This window comes from Schistocerca americana, chromosome 2 (assembly GCF_021461395.2).
Source record: "Schistocerca americana isolate TAMUIC-IGC-003095 chromosome 2, iqSchAmer2.1, whole genome shotgun sequence".
NCBI classification, from domain to species: Eukaryota; Metazoa; Arthropoda; class Insecta; order Orthoptera; family Acrididae; genus Schistocerca; species Schistocerca americana.
In genome coordinates, this window is record NC_060120.1 from 1,065,346,922 (window position 1) to 1,065,369,280 (window position 22,359).

The 22,359-nt window shown below is 43.8% G+C and overlaps 1 protein-coding gene across 1 annotated transcript in view; it reads left to right on the plus strand.

Moving 5' to 3' along the window:
- LOC124595899 (fatty acyl-CoA reductase 1-like) overlaps positions 1-22,359 on the plus strand; it is a 237,329-nt gene that overhangs the window by 169,140 nt on the left and 45,830 nt on the right. The window contains exon 7 of the mRNA XM_047134807.1: positions 3,460-3,732. Within this exon, the coding sequence (XP_046990763.1) occupies positions 3,460-3,732 (273 nt within the window). The remainder of the gene's footprint in view (positions 1-3,459; positions 3,733-22,359) is intronic.

Sequence of the window (22,359 nt, forward strand, 5' to 3'; positions counted from 1 at the left end):
AGTACATAAGAAAAATTACGAGTAATCAAGGGAGGACAAGGCGCACTTGTTACAAAAACTGTGTTGCCGTCTTTCAAGGCCGCACGATATAATTTACATCTACATCTACATCCATACTCGGCAAGCCACCCGCCGGTGTGTGGCGGAGGGTACTTTAAGTACCTCTATCGGTTCTCCCTTCTATTCCAGTCTCGTATTGTTCGTGGAAAGAAAGATTGTCCGTATGCCTCCATGAGGGCTCTAATCTCACTGATTTTATCCTCATGGTCTCTTCGCGAGAGATACGTAGGAGGGAGCAATATACTGCTTCACTCCTCGGTGAAGGTACGTTCTCGAAACTTCAACAAAAGCCCTTACCGAGCTACTGAGCGTCTCTCCTTCAAAGTCTTCCACTGGAGTTTATCTATCATCTCTGTAACGCCTTCGCGATTACTAAATGATCCTGTAACGAAGCGCGCTGCTCTCCATTGGATCTTCTCTGTCTCTTCTAACAACCCTATCTGCTACGGATCCCACACTGCTGAGCAATAATCAAGCAGTGAGCGAACAAGTGTACTGTAACCTACTTCCTTAGTTTTCGGACCGCATTTCCTTAGGATTTTTCCAGTGAATCTCAGTCTGGCACCTGCTTTACCGACGATCAACTTTATATGATCATTCCATTTTAAATCACTCCTAATGCCTACTCCCAGATAATTTATGGAATTAACTGCTCCCAGTTGTTGACCTGTTATATTGTAGCTAAATGATAAAGGATCTTTCTTTCTGTGTATTCGCAGCACATTACACTTGTCTACATTGAGATTCAATTGCCATTCCCTGCACCATGCGTCAATTCGTTGCATATCCTCCAGCATTTCAGTACAATTTTACAATTTTCCATTGTTACATCCTCTCGATATACCACATCATCACCTGCAAAGAGCCTCAGTGAACTTCCGATGTCTTCCACAAGGTCAGTTATGTATATTGTGAATAGCAACGGTCCTACGACACTCCCCTGCGGCACACCTGAAATCACTCTTACTTCGGAAGACTTCTCTCCATTGAGAATGACACGCTGCGTTCTGTCATCTAGGAACTCTTCAATCCAATCACACAATTGGTCTTATATTCCATATGCTCTTACTTTGTTCATTAAACGACTGTGGGGAACTGTTTCGGACGCATTGCGGAAGTCAAGAAACACGGCATCTATCTGTGAACCCCTGTCTGTGGCCCTCTGAGTCTCGTGGACGAATAGCACGGGCTGGGTTTCACACGATCTTCTTTTTCGAAACCCATGCTGATTTCTACAGAGTAGATTTCTAGTCTCCAGAAAAGTCATTATACTCGAACATAATACGTGTTCCAAAATTCTACAACTGATCGACGTTAGATGTGCGTGGTATCGAGCCACTACGTTACGCACGTCATAGATTACAGTGATTTCAAGTGAAGCAATGGACGGTTGCTTAACTTCAAAAAGTGCTACAGAATTGGATGACGTAATAAAACGAAATTTCAAACAACGCGTCACCTTGGCGATGCATAGCAAACTGCGGAATCGGCCCGAAAAGTTGTAGATGAGATAAACAACAGTATCCCATCGTTCATTAAAGAATTTGTTTTCAACTCCGACCATTGGAGATTTGAAGAGGACGTGTCTGTGAGTGGTACCCTGGAAATTAGAGGTACCAAGAGATTTCTATCAAGATCTGCTAACGTCAATGCCTCAACGCATTCATATACAATTATGCCGACTTTAATCTGGATGGTAGATTGTTTTGAAAGTCATTTATTGTGTTGCGAGAAGTTGGAGAGTCTCTCCCCAATGATTGTTTCTCGTGTGCGTTATCTTGCAAGGGAAGTGGGGAATATTTAACTCACACCAAGCAAGACTTGAAAATGGGCGTAGACGAACTACAATAAGTGTATGAGCACTGTTTTGGACAATAGTTGGTCAAAGAAACTTGCTTTTGCTTCATTCTTGGTCTGCTTACTCCTTTAGAGCAAATTACCCCTACTGAACCGTGTGTAACAGTGCAGTGCATAACATCTGGAACCACTGGACACATTTAAACTCTGAAACTTTGTGTTTTTCGTGCCTATAAAACATATTGTCGCACATTCTGCAGCTACGCCTTAAAGGATAGCCAGTTCCACGATAAGTTCCACCCCAGACTCTTTCACTTTCGGTTGCATGCCACCACATTCCCTCAGTTTTCATCACCCGTTACACGGGTATCATTCCATATGCATTCTTTCAGGGCTGATACCTAGCTGAATGTTTACAGCTCCCAAGGTGTTCGCCTTCTGTCATGATGATGCTAATCTTCGTGATCATCCTAGCGCGCCATTTTTCGTTAGCTGTTCATGGCGCAAGTTGCTGGTTTGTTTCGAACATTTATTGAATGTCGACGATGTCCATTTTGTGAAGCATTGTACAAACATCCCATAGCATCCCGGACATTCATTTCCCGTCGCCCTCCTGATGCACGTAGTGAGTTATTAGCAGCTAATATCATTCCTGTTACAATTGTTAACACAAAAATTTCAAATTAGCCTTACTAAATATTGAACGTGCTACCTCTTACTCAAGGGGCTCCATTTAGAAGCTTGCTTTATTTAGTTATTGTAACAGTTCTGTTGTAAAAGTGTGTTTCATCACGCTTCGTCAGAAGATACAACAAATACCTCTGCCATCCCAAGTTACCTGGACCCGCTGGAACCAACTTGCATCATTAAGAGAGAAAAGTTTCTCCTCTTTCACCATGCTTCATTTCATATCTCCATGGACAAATGGCGAGAGTCAGCTGCTTGTTGGCTATGGTAGGGATACCTTTGAGCCACCAAACAGGAATGTGAGAGTTCAGCCTTGGCGGGGTAGCACCATCTGTGCTATTCCCCCAGCCTCATGGTTCTTCCCGAATGAGCGACGTGGCGCCCTGGAAGACTCACGTTACGATGTCTGTGGAGTAGCAGTTCGCGGTTTTTGGTGAGAACTCTCCACGATCGTATCAGATCAATCCGTTCTGGATTCCGACAGTAGCTTCCTTTCAGAGTAAGTGAGAAGCAATAACAATCACAGTAAGCCATATTTTTCAGGGCGCATTCTATATTCTCTTCCGAGCAAATCTGCCGACTTCTCTTCGCACTTATTTACCCGTTAGATAATTTCTTCGCACAAGACGTTATCTTTTCTTGTTGATGATTTGCTTCCCGAATATTACGAATTGTTTTTGTGTAATTCTTTTAACAGTGGAATTTTAATGTAATTTATCTTTAATGTACCCATGTACATAGATTGTTATAGTGACTGAGTTCATAACCGTGTGCACCATCAGTGGCACATTCGTTAGGAGATGAAGAGAATAAATGTTGCAAATCTGTTTAAAATGTTACCCACACATTACTAGTAATCAAAAATAGCGAACGGTCCACTTTCATTTTTTGTGGATGTTGTCTCATTTATTGCAGGTCCAGACACAGAATGCAAAATCTTACACAACTGCCAGCAGCTCAGCCGCTCGTCTACAATTGTGTATCAACTGCTCGCCATCCAGTATCCTGGGGTACCATACGCGGCTACTTACTTTACGGCAAACATTTTCCCAGCATAAAAAGCATCTGGTACGTCTACGGATTTATGTTCAAGCAGAAGTCGCTGTACCTAATTACAGCCGTGTTCTTCCACTTAATTCCAGCCATTATTGCAGACACTTTTCTGTGTCTCAAGGGGACAAAACCAATGTAAGTACTTCATCCCGTTATGTACTCACACTTTTTATTCCGCATGACACAAGGCTGTAACGTATTACTATATTTACGACGTTTCTCATGGAGCTATATACGTTATCTCGCATTTCTCGCTGCTTCTCTCACACAAATAATGATAAAATTTCCGAAATTCAGGGTCGCCACCAGCCCAAGCGCTTCCTAACCATTTAGAAGAAAACGGAGCTGGAAAATTATTAGTTTAATTACTTTAATAATTTAATTACCAGTATTCAAATTTCTTTAAGTAGCCAGATAAATAGCACTCCATATCGTGCATGAAGTAACTTGATTAATTCAGGATTGGAAATCGAAGTAAGTGTGTAAGATCAACACCACAGAATTTATCTTTCACGTCGATTGTTTATTGTAACTAAGTATTTGGTTGCACATCCCAGCTACACCTAACTGGTGGCTGACCAGAAATATTTTAGTAACAATTACGTGAGAATGAAACAGAGCACAATTTAACTACAGCAAGAAGAAACGCAGAAAACGAGGGTGGGAGACAATTATACTATCATCTCCCTTTGCATTCATACCAGTGAGATTCCCATTACGATTCTACGCATGCACTATTCTGGACAGAGGTTTAACCAATGCACGAGGTTGTGCGATGATTATTCAACATACTAACTGCGCCTGCTGCCTGAAAACTGCCGAACTACAGCACGTGGTGCATTCTGACTCAAACTGTTGTGCTGCTTTGTAGAAAGTGCACGAAAGAACAGATATTCTTGTAGAAATTATGGCTCATTAAATAAGCAGACTGTTAAATAAGGTCTATTGTAGTGCCGTGGTGGACCAGAAGGGTCATTTATTACCAAACACGTGGCACAAAATCGACACACAAAGACAAACGCAACTTCCACTAATGGAAGATTAAAAATCATACTCGCATCACACGCTTCAGTTAAGCTGAAGTTCTTAAGTATTTCAACTCTTAAACATAACGAAGTACTCACTCAACCTGCTTCCTATCACTCGAAACCCCCTTTAAGAGCTACGATCCCTATTCACCAACCGCTCACCGAAGAGTCGCCCCTTTCTCTTTCGAGATTACCTAGCTCCCCGTGCAGCGGAAGCTACCAGAGAGGTAGCCCTCCGTTACGAACCTCATACACAAAAATAGTCTTTGACTAAGATGGGTAAACCTCTCTGTTCAGGTATTGGAAACTTAAGTTGGTCATCCTGTGCTCTCCTTCGAACGAGAAGCAACATCGTCTGCCCCCAACAGACGATGACCAACTCAGTGTTTCCCACAAAACAAAACCGAAACCCCACATTAAAACACACATATACTGTTCAATAGGCCTTATTTGAGTGCTCGGTCCTTCTGGAAGAGTTTATGAATTGAGCTAAAATCAGGTAGTAAAGCGAATAAGTTGTACCTAATCCGACAAGCGCCTTATGAAACGACTTCACAGAGACGTTTCATAGCTACATTGCTGAATTTACTGTTTAAATTTTCTGAAGACATATGTGGCTAATAAAGGTATCCAGTTTAAATGATAAATTCTTCTGGTAAAACAGTGACGTAAATGTGTCTTCTTAGGACGAGGTAACTTCTCTAACCAAAATTCTGTGTGCTTAACAGTAACGATGAAGCAAAAGTGTTTGAGAGCACAATTGGTAAGTTTATTATACAACAGAAATATTATAATTTATTTTGCTTCATTTTTAAGTTTGAATTCACTGAGCACTAATGGAGCACAATATTAGCCCCGCAGCCACAAAATAAATACTAAATATTACACTTATCTGTACTGCAGAAGACGTTTGAAAAACACAAATCTCGTCCGCATATGGTGTATAATCTCAAAACGAACCACTTATGCGAACAGTAACACTTTGTGTCGATGAACATTATTCGCAAAATTTTTCCATGCATTAGTTAATTTTAAAGAGTTTCGACGGGCTGCTCTTAAATTTCATCTCAGATATAGTCTAACCATTACTCGTATTCCAGCTTGCAAGAGCCTTTCACTTATTCGATATCCTGAAGTGTTTCAGTCTAGCTTCCAAGTCCGTAGAAGGTGGTATAAGAGGCGTACAGTAGGGCTGGCTGACTATTTACCTGAGATTTTCTGAGAGTAAGAAATACGTTCTTGCATTACTGAGTCGCCGCGTAGGACTTCTTCCTACCTGTTTTGCGGTGATTAAAGAACTGGGACAACGAATGTAAAGGGACAAAGTAACATTATCCAAGATGGCGGCGATGATGTCATCCAAGATGGCGGCGATGACGTCATTCAAGATGTCGGATTTGGCGGGAAGTTTGAATTTTGGCGAGAAAAAAGGTCAACTGGGCTACCTCCCCTAACCTAACCCCCACCACAAGAACAATGGCGCGGAGTTCAAATTCCAACATGATAATGCATAGCACCCGTACTTATCACTACAAAGAAAATCACGGGGAGATAGAACACTTGGCCTACCTCCCCTAGCCTAACCCCCACCACAAGAAAAATAGTGAGAAGTTCAAATTCAGGTACAGTAATGGAGGGAAAAAGGGACTTGTCTTTGCTATTTAACCAATTACAAGCATATGCGATCGCCACTGGGTCTGGACTCCAACTGGCTTAGTTCATGTCGGTGCCACCAGAGGGCGCTCTCCGGACATCAGGTGATGACGTAAGTACCGTCATTCAAGTTGGCTGCAACCGATGTTGTGGTGTCACCGCCAGACACCACACTTGCTAGGTGGTAGCCTTTAAATCGGCCGCGGTCCCTTAGTATACGTCGGACCCGCGTGTCGCCACTATCAGTGATTGCAGACCGAGCGCCGCCATATGGCAGGTCTAATCTGGAGGGACTCCCTAGCACTCGCCCCAGTTGTACAGCCGACTTTGCTAGCGATGGTTCACTGACTACATACGCTCTCATTTGCAAAGACGACAGTTTAGCATAGCCTTGAGCCTCGTCATTTGCAACGACTTAGCGAGGCACAATATTCAGTTACTATGTCTTCTGAACAGATAATATTGTGACTCATGTGCCGTCAAGAGCGACGTTCATCATTAATGGTTTAAAGTTAAGTATCAAACTGGCTACGTCCGCTTTCTGAATTCTAATTCCTTGTCATGTTCCAGATTTCACGTCAGTATAGTTCTTCCCTCCTCACGCCAGCCTGCGTGTGCTAAAACGCTTGCATTTCGGCGTCCTCTAGTAACACGGTGTTGGCTCCACAACCCAATAGATGTAACCACCACGAGCTCCAGAGCCCAACTGGTTTAGTTCATATTGTGACCACCAGAGGACGCTACCGTAAGGTCGGTTGATTAAACAAGATCGTCCGCTCTCTCGCACCACACCACAGGCCCACGGACGCCCGACCACTTACAACAAACACCCTCGGCCGTCACCTCCATACACAAGCTGTACATAGTCTTCTGTAAATATGCTAACTAAACCAACACCCACATCACGTATCTAACCTACCAATTAACTAAGTACTTAATTCCATTTCCATTTTAATCATATTCAATAGGTCAATATAAAATTTCAATATTCAATTATCAAATGAGAAGTTCGACATTTTCCCACCATCAGTGCAGTGTTCACTCATGACATAGCACCCTCCCCCACCCTCAGAATGCTGCACTCCTATTGACTGCTGCATTAGTCACGTGATTCGACTTCATTGAACCTAGGACTTGAAATCAATTTTCACCAATGCCACACCCACCTGGACTTGGAATCAAGTAGTTAAAGTCTCCACCACGATCTTCAACCCAGCGCCACACCGCCTTACTCACCCATGGTGGCGGCTACCGTGCAATAACGAGTACTAATGTGCACAGTGCATGACGTCATCAAAGATGGTGGGGCGAAATGGTGGGAAAACAGATCTTAACACATGTCTTTATTTTGCAGGTGCTGTCTCCACCGACAGATTTACTGTCCAACTGACATGTACACGTTACCGCCATCAGATCGTACTGTCACCCCTCCTATGACCTAGTCCCAGATGGTGGTCGGTAGGGGCGAGAATTATGCTAAAATTACTCAGTCTGCGCTAGGGTGCTGGGGAGAGTCCACTCTACTTTTTTTTCGAACATTTTATTTAGAGATCGAATATATTTATCACAATGACGCAAAACACTCCCCATGTTATGCTTGGGGTCACAATACAGTCTGCAGACACACAAACTACTCTTAATTTACGCAAATGTTTTAAGTACAGACATTCATACTCCTCCTAAATAATTCAGCACACTTACGTCTAGACACTATCATATCGTGAACCATCCATACAGCTCACAGCCCACAGACCTGCTCGCAAAACAATTCAATCAGCGAGCGCATGCACTCTCCGTCAACTCCTCTCCAGCAGAGCGTACAGACAGTCCCTGCGTCGTGGTGCAGCCGTCAGCTGTCAAACCGCGCACAGTCCCCGCCCGGATCCCACAAGCATGAGGCAGCGAGATCTCACTCATACCGCATGTCTGAGAAATTCCTATGCAAATACTTGTTCACCTAGACACACATGCTCACGTAATTGGGCTGGAGCGCAACCGCGAGCTGCAGCCTAACGCAGGCGAAACTTGTATAAGTGCCATTGATGACCAGGGGGGATTATTTACAGAGCGTACCAACAAGCATAGCCACGCGCGTGGAGCGTTCCATGCTACCCTAACTCTAACAGCGGTCCAGCGAAGACGCTGAAGAATTCCATTCCACAATAGCACAACCTGCTTTCCCCTTAGCGATTCTAACGGAACACACGTCACGTTCGACTGATGCTACACCGCGCGTAGGTATATACCATCGCAAACGCATCCAGTAACGTTACCAACCTTACACTTAAGTCACATTTATATCTAAAATAACAACCACTCTAGTAAATTCCACAGCCGTCCATAAATACTTAACGGGCGCTTTTGTACTAGTTTTCGTCTTCTCACGCATTGTAGGCACGGAAATGCATGCCCTAACAGAAGCTCGTTACGAAAGTAACGCACAATAACGTCCAATGCAGTCTTCCTCGCGGACCTAACCCCATCACCTTGTACCAATCATGCTCTCAACATACGCAAATGTCCGCACGGCTATGTAGAGGCTACCATATCGCAGTACAAAACATGTTACTGAATCCGACATTATCATTTGCTCTAACCCAATTTACTCGCCGAATTACTGATGCCGCTGTTATTGAAGAACCATCCACCTCTACTTTCTCGAACTTACAGCGGTTATTTTACACAGATCACTAAATTCCGTTGACAGTTAAAACCACAACGTTATCTCCACATTATCAAATACATACCAGACTCACAAGAATATTGGAAGCCAGGAACATATTTACAATAGTAACTACAATTAAATATTATGATTGTTGCTACACTCTGACACCAATCAATGTGCAGGTAACCTCTCCTCTAGACGACTGAGCTTCAGTATTTATAGCGAATACAATTTTCCACTTAAAAATTCTCACTCATACCCTCATCGCTATCAGTCTGCTCAAACTATATGTCCTTCATCATGGGACACACAGTCATCCACTCTAGTCATGCCATAACATAAACCATGCTATCTTTAAAATACAATATATATACAGTTCACGCAGTGAAAGCCACAGTTACTTTGCAATACAATGAATACACATTTTAGACAAACAGTGATCTTTACATCTGTACAGCACCCGAAACTGGACCGCGAAACCGATCTAACCCCAGCAATATATCACCGAGTACCTTGTCGATCTAGTAAACATACAGTTCACATCCCCCATCAAACAAAATCACTCCTTTTACATCAGCCAACCGAAGTCACTCTCAGAATTGTTCTACAAATTCACCATCATTTTCCCCTCGACACAAAGGCGTTACTGTCTCTGCTTCCTTGTCTGATCGCTTTTCTATGCACATCTCCAGACTCGGGGATTACAAGAACACACGTAATTTCGCCATAGTATTATAGAATTTTCGCTACACTTCTCGATATCAACTACACAGCAGTAGCCTCCCCATAGCTAAGGCAACTTAATTCCTGATATATAGACTCGAAATCATTTCTCTCCAACCACGAAACCTTAGCTTCGTCGAGCGTCCCCTAGACCACTGAGTAAATAGAAACAAACACATGAAAAATCATATTTCCACCCACGAATACCGAAGTCACATAATTTACAAGCCATCTAAGGTCCTTTCCATGTCTAGAGAAGAGGCAAACGTATCTTCCAGACACCACACTCCATCTTCTCTCAACTAAATAAAGACGCGAAATGTGCACAAACAGTCAACCGAACAATTTACATCGGCGGGAATAACACTCCATCCCAATCATACCATCTTCTCAATGTTCCACTTGATCACGAAAGCTACCCAACACATACTAGTATTAGTTCGCTATCTGGTCTTCTAGACAAGGGCAAAGTTAACTCATATACTTTCCTACAATCCAACAGACCTCTACCTTCGCATGGATGCTGCTATTAACAGGAAACGTGGATCATTAATACAACGGACTTTTCATACAAGGAATGATTCCGGAAACAGCTCATATATATGTTAGTTATTATAGTTACAATTAAATGTTACAGTATCGCTACCAATTGAACAGCATTCGAGAATGAGCGAATTATCGGAAATACTCCCAGTTGTCGGCAGTGGCTCTGGAAATAGCTGTACCTTCCTTACAACTGGACATACTCCCCCCATTGCTATCACAGTACTCCAAGTCAAATCCTTACCTTCTCTACAACAGGGCATAGTCTACACCTTTCCACAAACACACATACTTTTACCCTAAGATGGGGAGAATGCTCTGTGGCTCCCATACGCAGAGAGATGAACCATAATTTAGGTACTATGATCGAGGTCTTAGAAATATGTAGAGTACTGTCTGGTATACTTTGATGAGTTATGTGTTCGAGAATTAGCTGTGAATGAGTGTACTGTGTAGTCATCTTTCCATGTTCGCAATGATACTTGCAAAATAGAGAATGGATGGTTTAGCTATTATACAGAGATTGAGGAAGCATGCTGTCACATGATTGACCGGTGTCGAAGTTTCTGTAAAATTGTTCGCGCTATCAAGTTTCATGTTTAGTACTAGAGTATGTGGATGGTGTCTTTTCCATCCCATCCCTGCATTGGTTAGCAGATAATGAGTGACTGCTATGGCTTGTTTGAGTTGGGGAAAATGTTTCCGTGGATGCACGGGAACTTCCGAGGGTTGCTAGTAGCGAAACAGTGATCGCGTACATTAGTGCAATGTGAAGAATGAGTCGAAAGGGGATGCATAGTCGTCACGTATTTCCGTCAGTGTGAGAGACGAGAATGAATGTATAGGTCGTCATTCGCTTTCGGATATCCGTTTGGAGACCTACGCCAACGCCGTAAAAGTCTTCTACTTTCGTTATGTTGTAAGTGGGTTTTTATATAATGTAAGTTGTTGTGTAGCGTGTTATGGTAGTTGCAGTAGTAAAATGATTTACAGTGCGCGATATCTAGCTTTCTGTGACTGGCAATGTATCAGGGCGTCTTAATGTTAGTTTAGAACATGAGACAGGCATGAAACTCGTAGCAGAGAAACAAAATGTTTGGCGTTGTACAAAAGCGTGTTGACACAACTAAACAGAACCAGAGGGAGCGTGTCATACGATAATTCGCCTAGCGCAGGGATTCCCAACAAAATTTTCTCGAGGACCCCCTCATTGAGCATGATTGTTACCTTGTCATATCACACTTTGTGTCAAGAAAGAAGACACGAACTCACCTGTAAGTTAAAAAAATTTGGCAAGATCCTACCACGAGAAAGCCATCTTCCTTCCATATGAGTAAGAAGTTGCTCATGCTCACTGCCGATCTCTTTACACAACAAAGAAAATAATCTGGATTGCAGGTGTCGAGTTTTAATGTAGTTGATGATTTGAACTACTCCATTAAGTATCTTTTGCAAAGGTTCAGACAAGCTTTTGGCTACTAAGGCTTCACGCAACAGAGAGTCCATTTCACCTCAGGGGCTACCGCTTTGATACGAGCTAGAAGACCTGATTTTTTGCCAGCCATTGAGTTTGCTCAATCCGTCGACAAGCCTACACATTTTTTCTAGGTGACGTCGTGTTCATTGAGATAATTATTTAATCCAGTTAAAATATCGTCTGCTGACGTATGCAGTAGTTCACATGAAGAAAATCTTTGAACACTTGGTCCTCCTATAAGAATGGTTAGAAAACCAACATTATAGCTGTTTTTGATATGTCTGTGCTTTCATCCAATTGTAGAGCGTACATGTCAGTCAGGCAAAGTCTAACCAGCAATGTTTCTTCGGTGTTAACTGCCATATCAGTAATTCGTCTTTGAACAGTATTATTTGAGAGCGGGACAGTTCCTGTTATCTTAGCAGCTGCATCACCTAAGATTCTCTTCCAAAGTATTATTCTGATGGCAGTATAAGTTCCTCAGAAATTGTGTGGTTTTTCCCACATTCAACAACAAGCTGAGCCACCTCGTAAGACGCTAGGGTTGCATTTTCATTTACATTTGCACCACAGTGTTTGGCAATTGTTTTACAATTTGTTTTCAACTCTCCTAATTTATTTTTGAAAAAATCTAATGACGTACTTCTGTACTCCGGGTACTTTGTATGAAGATGGTGCTGGAGTTTTGCTGATTTCACACATTCATTCGAAAGGCTTTCATAGCAAATGACACATTGAAGTTTAGGCTGTTGCTCAGGTCCAGTGAACTTAAAACCGATTTCCAAGTAATCAGAGGTATATTTTCTAGTTTTTTCAGTAAGCTTAACACTGATCTTGGAACGGTTAGGTTCAAGGGACGCCGACGGTTTAGGTTCAATGGGCACTGACAACTTCGGTTCGAGAGTCGCTGACCTACTTGCTTGAACATCAAATGCATCATCTTCCTCTTCATCTGCAGGCATTTCTCGTTTCAACGAACCACTTTTTAACCAGCGGTCCATTTTTAACAACGCGAACTATAGCTTCCGTGAAAAACAACGCTTTACAAACACAACTGATTTAATACAGCATATTGAATATGTAAACAACTCGTTCTGTGAAAGCACTGGCAAAAAACTGTGGTCGATTGTCGTCTGAAATTCGAGTTTCTATGTAACGTAACTGTCAGTTGTCAGCTGCAAAGAGGCAGCGCGAGCAGTCTAACCGCATGCAGCAGAACTACACTCCTGGAAATGGAAAAAAGAACACATTGACACCGGTGTGTCAGACTCACCATACTTGCTCCGGACACTGCGAGAGGGCTGTACAAGCAATGATCACACGCACGGCACAGCGGACACACCAGGAACCGCGGTGTTGGCCGTCGAATGGCGCTAGCTGCGCAGCATTTGTGCACCGCCGTCGTCAGTGTCAGCCAGTTTGCTGTGGCATACGGAGCTCCATCGCAGTCTTTAACACTGGTAGCATGCCGCGACAGCGTGGACGTGAACCGTATGTGCAGTTGACGGACTTTGAGCGAGGGCGTATAGTGGGCATGCGGGAGGCCGGGTGGACGTACCGCCGAATTGCTCAACACGTGGGGCGTGAGGTCTCCACAGTACATCGATGTTGTCGCCAGTGGTCGGCGGAAGGTGCACGTGCCCGTCGACCTGGGACCGGACCGCAGCGACGCACGGATGCACGCCAAGACCGTAGGATCCTACGCAGTGCCGTAGGGGACCGCACCGCCACTTCCCAGCAAATTAGGGACACTGTTGCTCCTGGGGTATCGGCGAGGACCATTCGCAACCGTCTCCATGAAGCTGGGCTACGGTCCCGCACACCGTTAGGCCGTCTTCCGCTCACGCCCCAACATCGTGCAGCCCGCCTCCAGTGGTGTCGCGACAGGCGTGAATGGAGGGACGAATGGAGACGTGTCGTCTTCAGCGATGAGAGTCGCTTCTGCCTTGGTGCCAATGATGGTCGTATGCGTGTTTGGCGCCGTGCAGGTGAGCGCCACAATCAGGACTGCATACGACCGAGGCACACAGGGCCAACACCCGGCATCATGGTGTGGGGAGCGATCTCCTACACTGGCCGTACACCACTTGTGATCGTCGAGGGGACACTGAATAGTGCACGGTACATCCAAACCGTCATCGAACCCATCGTTCTACCATTCCTAGACCGGCAAGGGAACTTGCTGTTCCAACAGGACAATGCACGTCCGCATGTATCCCGTGCCACCCAACGTGCTCTAGAAGGTGTAAGTCAACTACCCTGGCCAGAAAGATCTCCGGATCTGTCCCCCATTGAGCATGTTTGGGACTGGATGAAGCGTCGTCTCACGCGGTCTGCACGTCCAGCACGAACGCTGGTCCAACTGAGGCGCCAGGTGGAAATGGCATGGCAAGCCGTTCCACAGGACTACATCCAGCATCTCTACGATCGTCTCCATGGGAGAATAGCAGCCCGCATTGCTGCGAAAGGTGGATATACACTGTACTAGTGACGACATTGTGCATGCTCTGTTGCCTGTGTCTATGTGCCTGTGGTTCTGTCAGTGTGATCATGTGATGTATCTGACCCCAGGAATGTGTCAATAAAGTTTCCCCTTCCTGGGACAATGAATTCACGGTGTTCTTATTTCAATTTCCAGGAGTGTATTTGCCTCTATATAATTCTAGTTTTGCGCTAGAGTCTGCTAGTGTCAGTTGGCCCCAGGAAGACGCTAGACGCAAAAGTTAGCGTTCGCTAAAGCTCTGTTCATGCAGGAAGCGGCCAAAACAAAAAATCTGTTCTCATACAAAATATATTTAATCTATTTTTTTATTCTAATAGCATCTTGCGGACCCCTCTGGCATAGCTCGCGGACCCCTGGGGGACCGCGGACCACCTGTCGGAAACCACTGGCCTATAGTATAGGTGATCAAACTTTTAAAGTGGGCTCTGTGGTGTCTGTATATTTAATAGAATCGTGTCATAGGCACAGCAGGAGTAGCAGTAGCAGTAGCAGTTTGAGGTGAGAGCCGGTGAGGAAGCGGCTATACCGCTAGGAATGCTTGGATGGCTGCACGCTACGCTATTGTGGGAAGTCGTATTGTGAAATCTTTTTCCCTGCGCTGGAGGCCGACCGCAGCTATGTGTCATTGTGCCCGCATCGGTGCCTTGGTGACTTCTAATTCGTATGAGCTTTTATAGTTCTTAATTTTTATCTGTTGGGCTGACTGATTTGTATGGACGTGGATCTGTACTACCTGTATCTAGCTTGGGGACGTACGAAATTGCGTGCATTTCCACCGAATGGTCAAAACACGGTCCTGTTGCAGTAATTCAGGTCGTTCTGTTTCTACAGGGGTTGCTGAAGGTGGTGGATATGTCTTTCTCCGACATCTGCTCAGTTCAGACTTAAATTGGACCTATCACATGGGCGAAGCTGTAGAAATCGGATCAGTTGCACGACGTGTAGGGGGCGACTACAACCACGCTGGAATTTTACTGTAGAAACTACGTTCGGGAAAGGTGACTCGTTTCAAGATATGAGGGTGCGACAAATATGATTGGGTAGTGGTTGTAATCCGATTGGAGAGAGGTGATTCCAAATGACTGACATCATTTCGAACATATAGCATGGCACTAGAGATCTGAGAAGCTAGTGTACATTTTTCTTCTTACAACCTCAGTCAGCACATCATCTACTACTACTGTTTGTGTTCCTTCTCCATCAGTCATCGTCTATAACTCGGTGGATATATCCAGGAGCCTCTGATATGATGTCGTGACAGAGTGCGTTACAAATACTAAAGAATTATCTGGTTGAGGGGTTGTGAGGGAGTCGCAAATACAGCGTACATACCACGTTCCTTAGCCGAATCACTTTCAAGGCTCAGTCATTTTATCCTTAGGCTGCATAGTTGGCTGAAAATACGTATTCCTACGATCACTGTCACGGTACTTGTCCGGAAAGAAACAACTCATTCAGAGGTAATGTTATACCTCGATTCGAAAACAGGGTATAGATTTTAACATGGATACCTGTGTGCACCTGTAGAAACAAGTCTGATTGTGACAGTAACATGCGCTAGTTACTGGGATCCGTTTTTTCTTTAACATCTCGCCGATTACGTGTCTCTTTCTAGGACACAGTGGTAGGACTCGAAAGAAGCACTTAAGAGAGATGCATGCCAATCGCTGATTTTCGATCACTATTATTTGCTATGGTAGGCAAACAGTTATTGACCAAGTAATGTACTTAGTGGGAGCGTGATATGTTCGCATTTGAGCATCAGTGTTATAAAATATGTGTGTTTGTGGAAAGGAAATGACTATGCCCTGTTGTAGGGAAGGTAAGGACTTGTAGTACTGTGATAGCAATGGGGGGAGTATGTCCAGTTGTAAGGAAGGTACAGCCATTTCCGGAGCCACTGCCGACAACTGGGAGTATTTCCGATAATTCGCCATTCTCGGATGCTGTTCAGTTGAGAGCGCGATCGTAACATTTAATTGTAAGTATAATGACAAACATATGTGCGAGCGTTTTTCCGGAATGATTCCGTGTATGGATAGTCAGTGGTGGTAATGAGCCACGTTTCCTGTAAATAGCAGCATCCGTGCAAATGTACAGGTCTGTTGGATTGTAGGAAAGTATATGAGTTAACTTTGCCTTTGTCTAGACGACCAGATAGCGAACTAATACTTACAAGGGAGCCTCCCCATCGCACCCCCCTCAGATTTAGTTATAAGTTGGCACAGTGGATAGGCCTTGAAAAACTGAACACAGATCAATCGAGGAAACAGGAAGAAGTAGTGTGGAGCTATGAAAAAAATTAGTAAAATTTACAAACTGAGTAGTTCATGCGAAGATAGGCAACATCAAGGACGCTGGGAGTCAAGGAGCGCCGTGGTCCCGTGGTTAGCGAGAGTAGCTACGGAGGGAGAGGTCCTAGGTTCAAGTCTTCCTTCGAGCGAAAAGTTTAATTTTTTATTTTCAGTTTATGTGACAAACTCTTATGTTTTCATCACTTTTTTGGGAGTGATTATCACATCCACAAGAAAACCTAAATCGGGCAAGGTAGAAGAATCTTTTTACCCATTCGCCAAGTGTACAAGTTAGGTGGGTCGACAACATATTCCTGTCATGTGACGCACATGCCGTCACCAGTGTCGTACAGAATATATCAGACGTGTTTTCCCGTGGAGGAATCGGTTGATCTATGACCTTGCGATCAAATGTTTTCGGTTCCCATTGGAGAGGCACGTCCTTTCGTCTACTAAACGCACGGTTTTGCGGTGCGGTCGCAAAACACAGACACTAAACTTATTGCAGTGAACAGAGACGTCAGTGAACGAACGGACAGATCATAACTTTGGGAAAATAAAGAAAGTAAAATTTTCAGTCGAGAGAAGACTTTAAGCAAGGACCTCTCGTTCTGCAGATACTCACGCTAACCACGGGACCACGGCGCTCCCGAGTTTACGTCCTCCTTGATATAGCCTATCTTGCGCATGCTCTACTCAGTTTGTATATTTTACTAATTTTTTTCACTGTTCCACACAACTTCTTCCTATTTTCTTGATTGATATGTGTTCAGTTTTTCAAAGCCTATCCACTGTGCCAACTTATAACTAAATCTGAGGGGGGTGCGATGGGGAGGTTCCCTTCTTAGTATGTGTGAGACGGCTTACGTGATCAAGTGGAACTTTGAGAAGATGGTATGATTGGGATGGAGTGTTATTCCCGCTGATGTAAATAGTTCGGTTGACTGTTTGTGCACATTTCGCGTCTTTATTTAGTTGAAAGAAGATCGAATGAGGTGTGTGGAAGATACGCTCGCCTGTTCTCTAGACATGGGAAGGCCCTTAGTTGGTTTGTAAATTATATGGATGATTTGGAGTATGTTAGATCAGCGAGATCGGTATTCGCGGGTGGAAATATGACTTCCCATGTGTTTCTTTCTAGTTACTCAGTGGTCTAGAGGACGCTCCCCACGCTCCACGTAGCTAAAGTTTCGTATTTGTAGAGAAATGATTTCGAGTCTATATGTCGGGAATTATGTTGCGTTAGCTATGGGGAGGCTACTGCTGTGTAGTTGATATCGAGAAGTATAGCGAAAATTCTATAATACTATGGCGAAATTACGTGTGTTCTTGTAATCCCCGAGTCTGGAGATGTGCATAGAAAAGCGATCAGACAAGGAAGCAGAGACAGTAACGCCTTTGTGTCGAGGGGAAAATGATGGTGAATTTGTAGAACAATTCTGAGAGTGACTTCGGTTGGCTGATGTAAAAGGGGTGATTTTGTTTGATGGGGGATGTGAACTGTATGTTTACTAGATCGACAAGGTACTCGGTGATATATTGCTGGGGTTAGATCGGTTTCGCGGTCCAGTTTCGGGTGCTGTACAGATGTAAAGATCACTGTTTGTCTAAAATGTGTATACATTGTATTGCAAAGCAACTGTGGCTTTCACTGCGTGAACTGTGTATATATTGTATTTTAAAGATAGCATGGTTTATGTTATGGCATGACTAGAGTGGATGACTGTGTGTCCCATGATGAAGGACATATAGTTTGAGCAGACTGATAACGATGAGGGTATGAGTGAGAATTTTTAAGTGGAAAATTATATTCGCTATAAATACTGAAGCACAGTCGTCAAGAGGAGAGATTACCTGCACATTGGTTGGTGTCAGAGTGTAGCAACAATCGTAATATTTAATTGTAGTTACTATTGTAAATATGTTCCTGGCTTCCAATATTCTTGTGAGTCTGGTATGTATTTGATAATGTGGAGATAACTTTGTGGTTTTAACTGTCAACGGAATTTAGTGATCTGTGTAAAATAACCGCTGTAAGTTCGAGAAAGTAGAGGTGGATGGTTCTTCAATAACAGCGGCATCAGTAATCCGGCGAGTAAATTGGGTTAGAGCAAATGATAATGTCGGATTCAGTAACATGCTTTTTACTGCGATATGGTAGCCTCTACATAGCCGTGCGGACATTTGCATATGTTGAGAGCAGGGTTGGTATAACGTGATGGTGTTAGATCCGCGAGGAAGACTGCATTGGACGTTATTGTGCGTTACTTTCGTACCGAGGTTCTGTTAGTGCATGAATTCCCGTTTATAAAAGCTGAGAGAAGACGAAAACTAGTACAACAGCGCACGTTAAGTATTTCTGGACGGCTTTTGAATTTATTAGAGTTATTATTTTAGATTGAAATGTGACTTAAGTGTAAGGTTGATAACGTTACTGGATGCGTTTGCGATGGCAGATACCTACGCGCGGTGAATCGTCAGTCAAACGTGACGTGTGGTCCGTTAGAATCGCTAAGGCGAAAGCAGGTTCTGCTATTGTGGAATGGAATACTGCAGCGTCCTCCCCTGACCGTAGTTAGAGTGAGGGTAGCGTGGAACGCACTACATGCGCGGTCCTACTTGGAGGGCGCGCTCAGTAAATACACCCGCCCCCTCCCCCCCTGCGGACAAGAATCATGAACGGCGCTTACGTACAACTTTCGCCTGTGTTCGGCTGTAGCTCGCCCGATCACGTCTGCACGTGCGTCTAGGTGAACAATCATTTGGATTGGAATTTTTCAGACATGCGGTATGAGTGAGATATCGCCGCCTCAAGCTTGTGGGAGCCAGGCGGGGGCTGTGCGCGGTTTGACAGCTGAGGTCTGCACCACGTCGTAAGGGCTGTCTGTACGATCTGCTGCAGAGGGGTTGGCGGGGGCTGCTTCCGCGCATTGATTGATTTATTTTGCGAGCAGATCTGTATTCTGTGCTATGAGTTATTTGAACAGTTTACGATTAATAACCGTGTCTAGACACAACTGTGCTGAATCATTTAGGAGAAGAATGAATGTCTGTACTCAAATTATTTGCTTAAATTAGGAGTTGTTTGCGTGTCTGCAGACTGTGTATTGTTACCTCAAGCATAACATGGCGAGTGTTTCGGGTCAGTGTGATAAATATATTCGATCTCTAAATGAAATGTTCGAAAATAAATAGAGTGGTCTTATTCCTTACTCTCCCCAGCACCCTAGCGCAGTCTGAGTAATTTTTGCATAGTGCTCGCTCCTATAGACCACCATCTGGGATTGGGTCATAGGAGGGATGACAGTACGATCTGAAGGCGGTAATGTGTACTATGTCAGTTGGACAGTAAATCTCGTGGTGGAGACAGCGCCTGCAAAATAAAAGACTTGTGTTAAGATCTGTTCCCCCGCTATTTTGCCCCACTATCTTGCATGACATCATGCGCTGTGCAAGTTATTGCACTCTAGACCAGCGACATGGGTCAGTAAAGGGGCGTGATGCTGGGTTCAGGAACGTGGTGGAGACTTTAACTACTTGATTCCGAGTCCAGGCGTGTGTGGCACTGGTGAAAATTGATTCCCAGTCCTAGGTTTAATGATGCCGAATCACGTGACTAATGTAGCAGCCAATAGACGTGCAGCATTCTGGGGTGGGTGGTGGGGGGATACTATGTCATGAATGAACACTGCAATGACAGCGGGAAAATGTCGAACTTCTCATTTGATAATTAAATATTAAATTTTAAATTGACTTATTGAATATGATTAAAACTGAAACGGAATTAAGTACTTAGTTAATTGGTAGGTTAGATGCGCGATGTGGGTATTAGCATAGTTAGCATATTTACAGAAGGCTGCGTACCGCGTGTGTATGGATGTGGCATCTGAGAGTGTTTGACGCAAGTGGTCAGATGCCCGCGTGCCGGTGGCACAGCGCGAGAGAGCGAACGATCTCGTGTCATCAACTGACCTCACAGTAGCGTCCTCTGGTCGCTACAGTATGAACTAAGCCAGTTGGGCTCTGGAGCTGGTGGTGGATACATCGGGTGCAGCCATCTTGAATGACAGTACTTGCGTCATCACCTGACGTCAGGAGAGCGCCCTCTGGTGGCACCGATATCAACTAAGCCAGTTGGAGTCCAGACGCAGTGGCGAACACATCTGCTTGAAATTGGTTAAATAATAAAGACAAGTCCCTTTTACCCTCCATTATCCTACTGGAATATGAACTTCGCACCATTTTTCTTGGGGTGGGTGTTAGGCTTGTGGAGGTAGACCAAGTGTCCTATATTCCCGTGATTTTCTTTGCTTCGTAGACATAAGTAGGGGTGTCACGCATTATCATGTTGGAAATTGACCTTCGCGCTATTTTTCTTGGGGTGGGGATTAGGTTAGTGGAGGTAGCCCAATTGACCTTTTTTCCCACCAAAAATTCTATCTTCCCTCAAAATCCGCCATCTCGAATGACGTCATCGCTGACATCTTGGATGTCATCATCGACGCCATCTTGGATAACGGTACATTGTCCCCATACATAGGTTGTCCCAATACTGACAATCTCGTGACTGATGTCCCTCGCAGATGCCGTAACAATGCCCCCGTATTCTCTGGAAAGTGCAGCTCTACACCATGTAATTCTAACAAGGGGAGGCCACAATGTTGGTATCACAGATTTACTTCAGACTTTGTACAGCTTTAGCAAAGAATTAAAACAACGTAATATGCAAGTAGTAAGGTGCACTATTCTGTCAATTCCGAGAAAATCGCAAGAGAAGTCTTTCGCATGCATTATGCGCCTTCTGTATCTGTGTGTAGATATAGAATTACAAATGGTAGCATATGAAATCACTACAACTTCACGAAAATGCACTTGATTTTATCGTTATATAACCTCTCAAAATCCATACAATTTAAATGACGTGAATAGTGATGAAAAAAGTATAATTGCTTGCAGGGTTAGAACCGTCGCCCCGTCCCTGTCCTCTATGCACAGCCTTGAAGCTAACCACTTTTTTTAATCTCATCTTGTTCGTTATTGTTCGTCCTGTGTGATCGAGGAGGACGTCAGGTTTGTTCAAGTTCATCATTGATCCATTAACTCAGTCTTTTATTTTTTTTAATTACAAAGGGCAGCTGACCTTTGACCGAACACGCTGAGCTGATCCGCTCTACCACCTTGACTTCGTACATGTGGCATGGATACATCAGTTATGTAACAGACGAGTTAAAATTCTCTTGCAATTTTCTAAGAATTGCCACAGTAGTGTACCTTACTACTTGCACATCATGTTGTTTAAAAGTCTGCTAATGGTGTACAGAGTTGGAGGTAAATGCGTGATCCCAACGTCGTGGCCTTCCCTTGTAAGTGACGATGCTGATAGCTGTATTACTTGAAATACGTCTACTCAAGAAGACGTCGTTATCAGGAGAAAGAAAACTGGCATTCTACGGATCGGAGTGTGGAATGTAAGATCCCTTAATCAGGCAGGTAGGTTAGAAAATTTAAAAAGGGAAATGGATAGGTTAAAGTTAGATATAGTAGGAATTAGTGAAGTTCGGTGGCAGGAGGAACAAGACTTTTGGTCAGGTGAATACAGGGTTATAAATACAAAGTCAAATATGGGTAATGCAGGAGTAGGTGTAATAATGAATAAAAAAATAGGAGTGCGGGTAAGTTACTACAAACAGCATAGTGAACGCATTATTGTGGCCAAGATAGACACGAAGCCCACTCCTACTACAGTAGTACAAGTTTATATGCCAACTAGCTCTGCAGATGATGAAGAAATTGATGAAATGTATGGTGAGATAAAAGAAATTATTCAGGTAGTGAAGGAAGACGAAAATTTAGGAGTCATGGATGACTGGAATTTA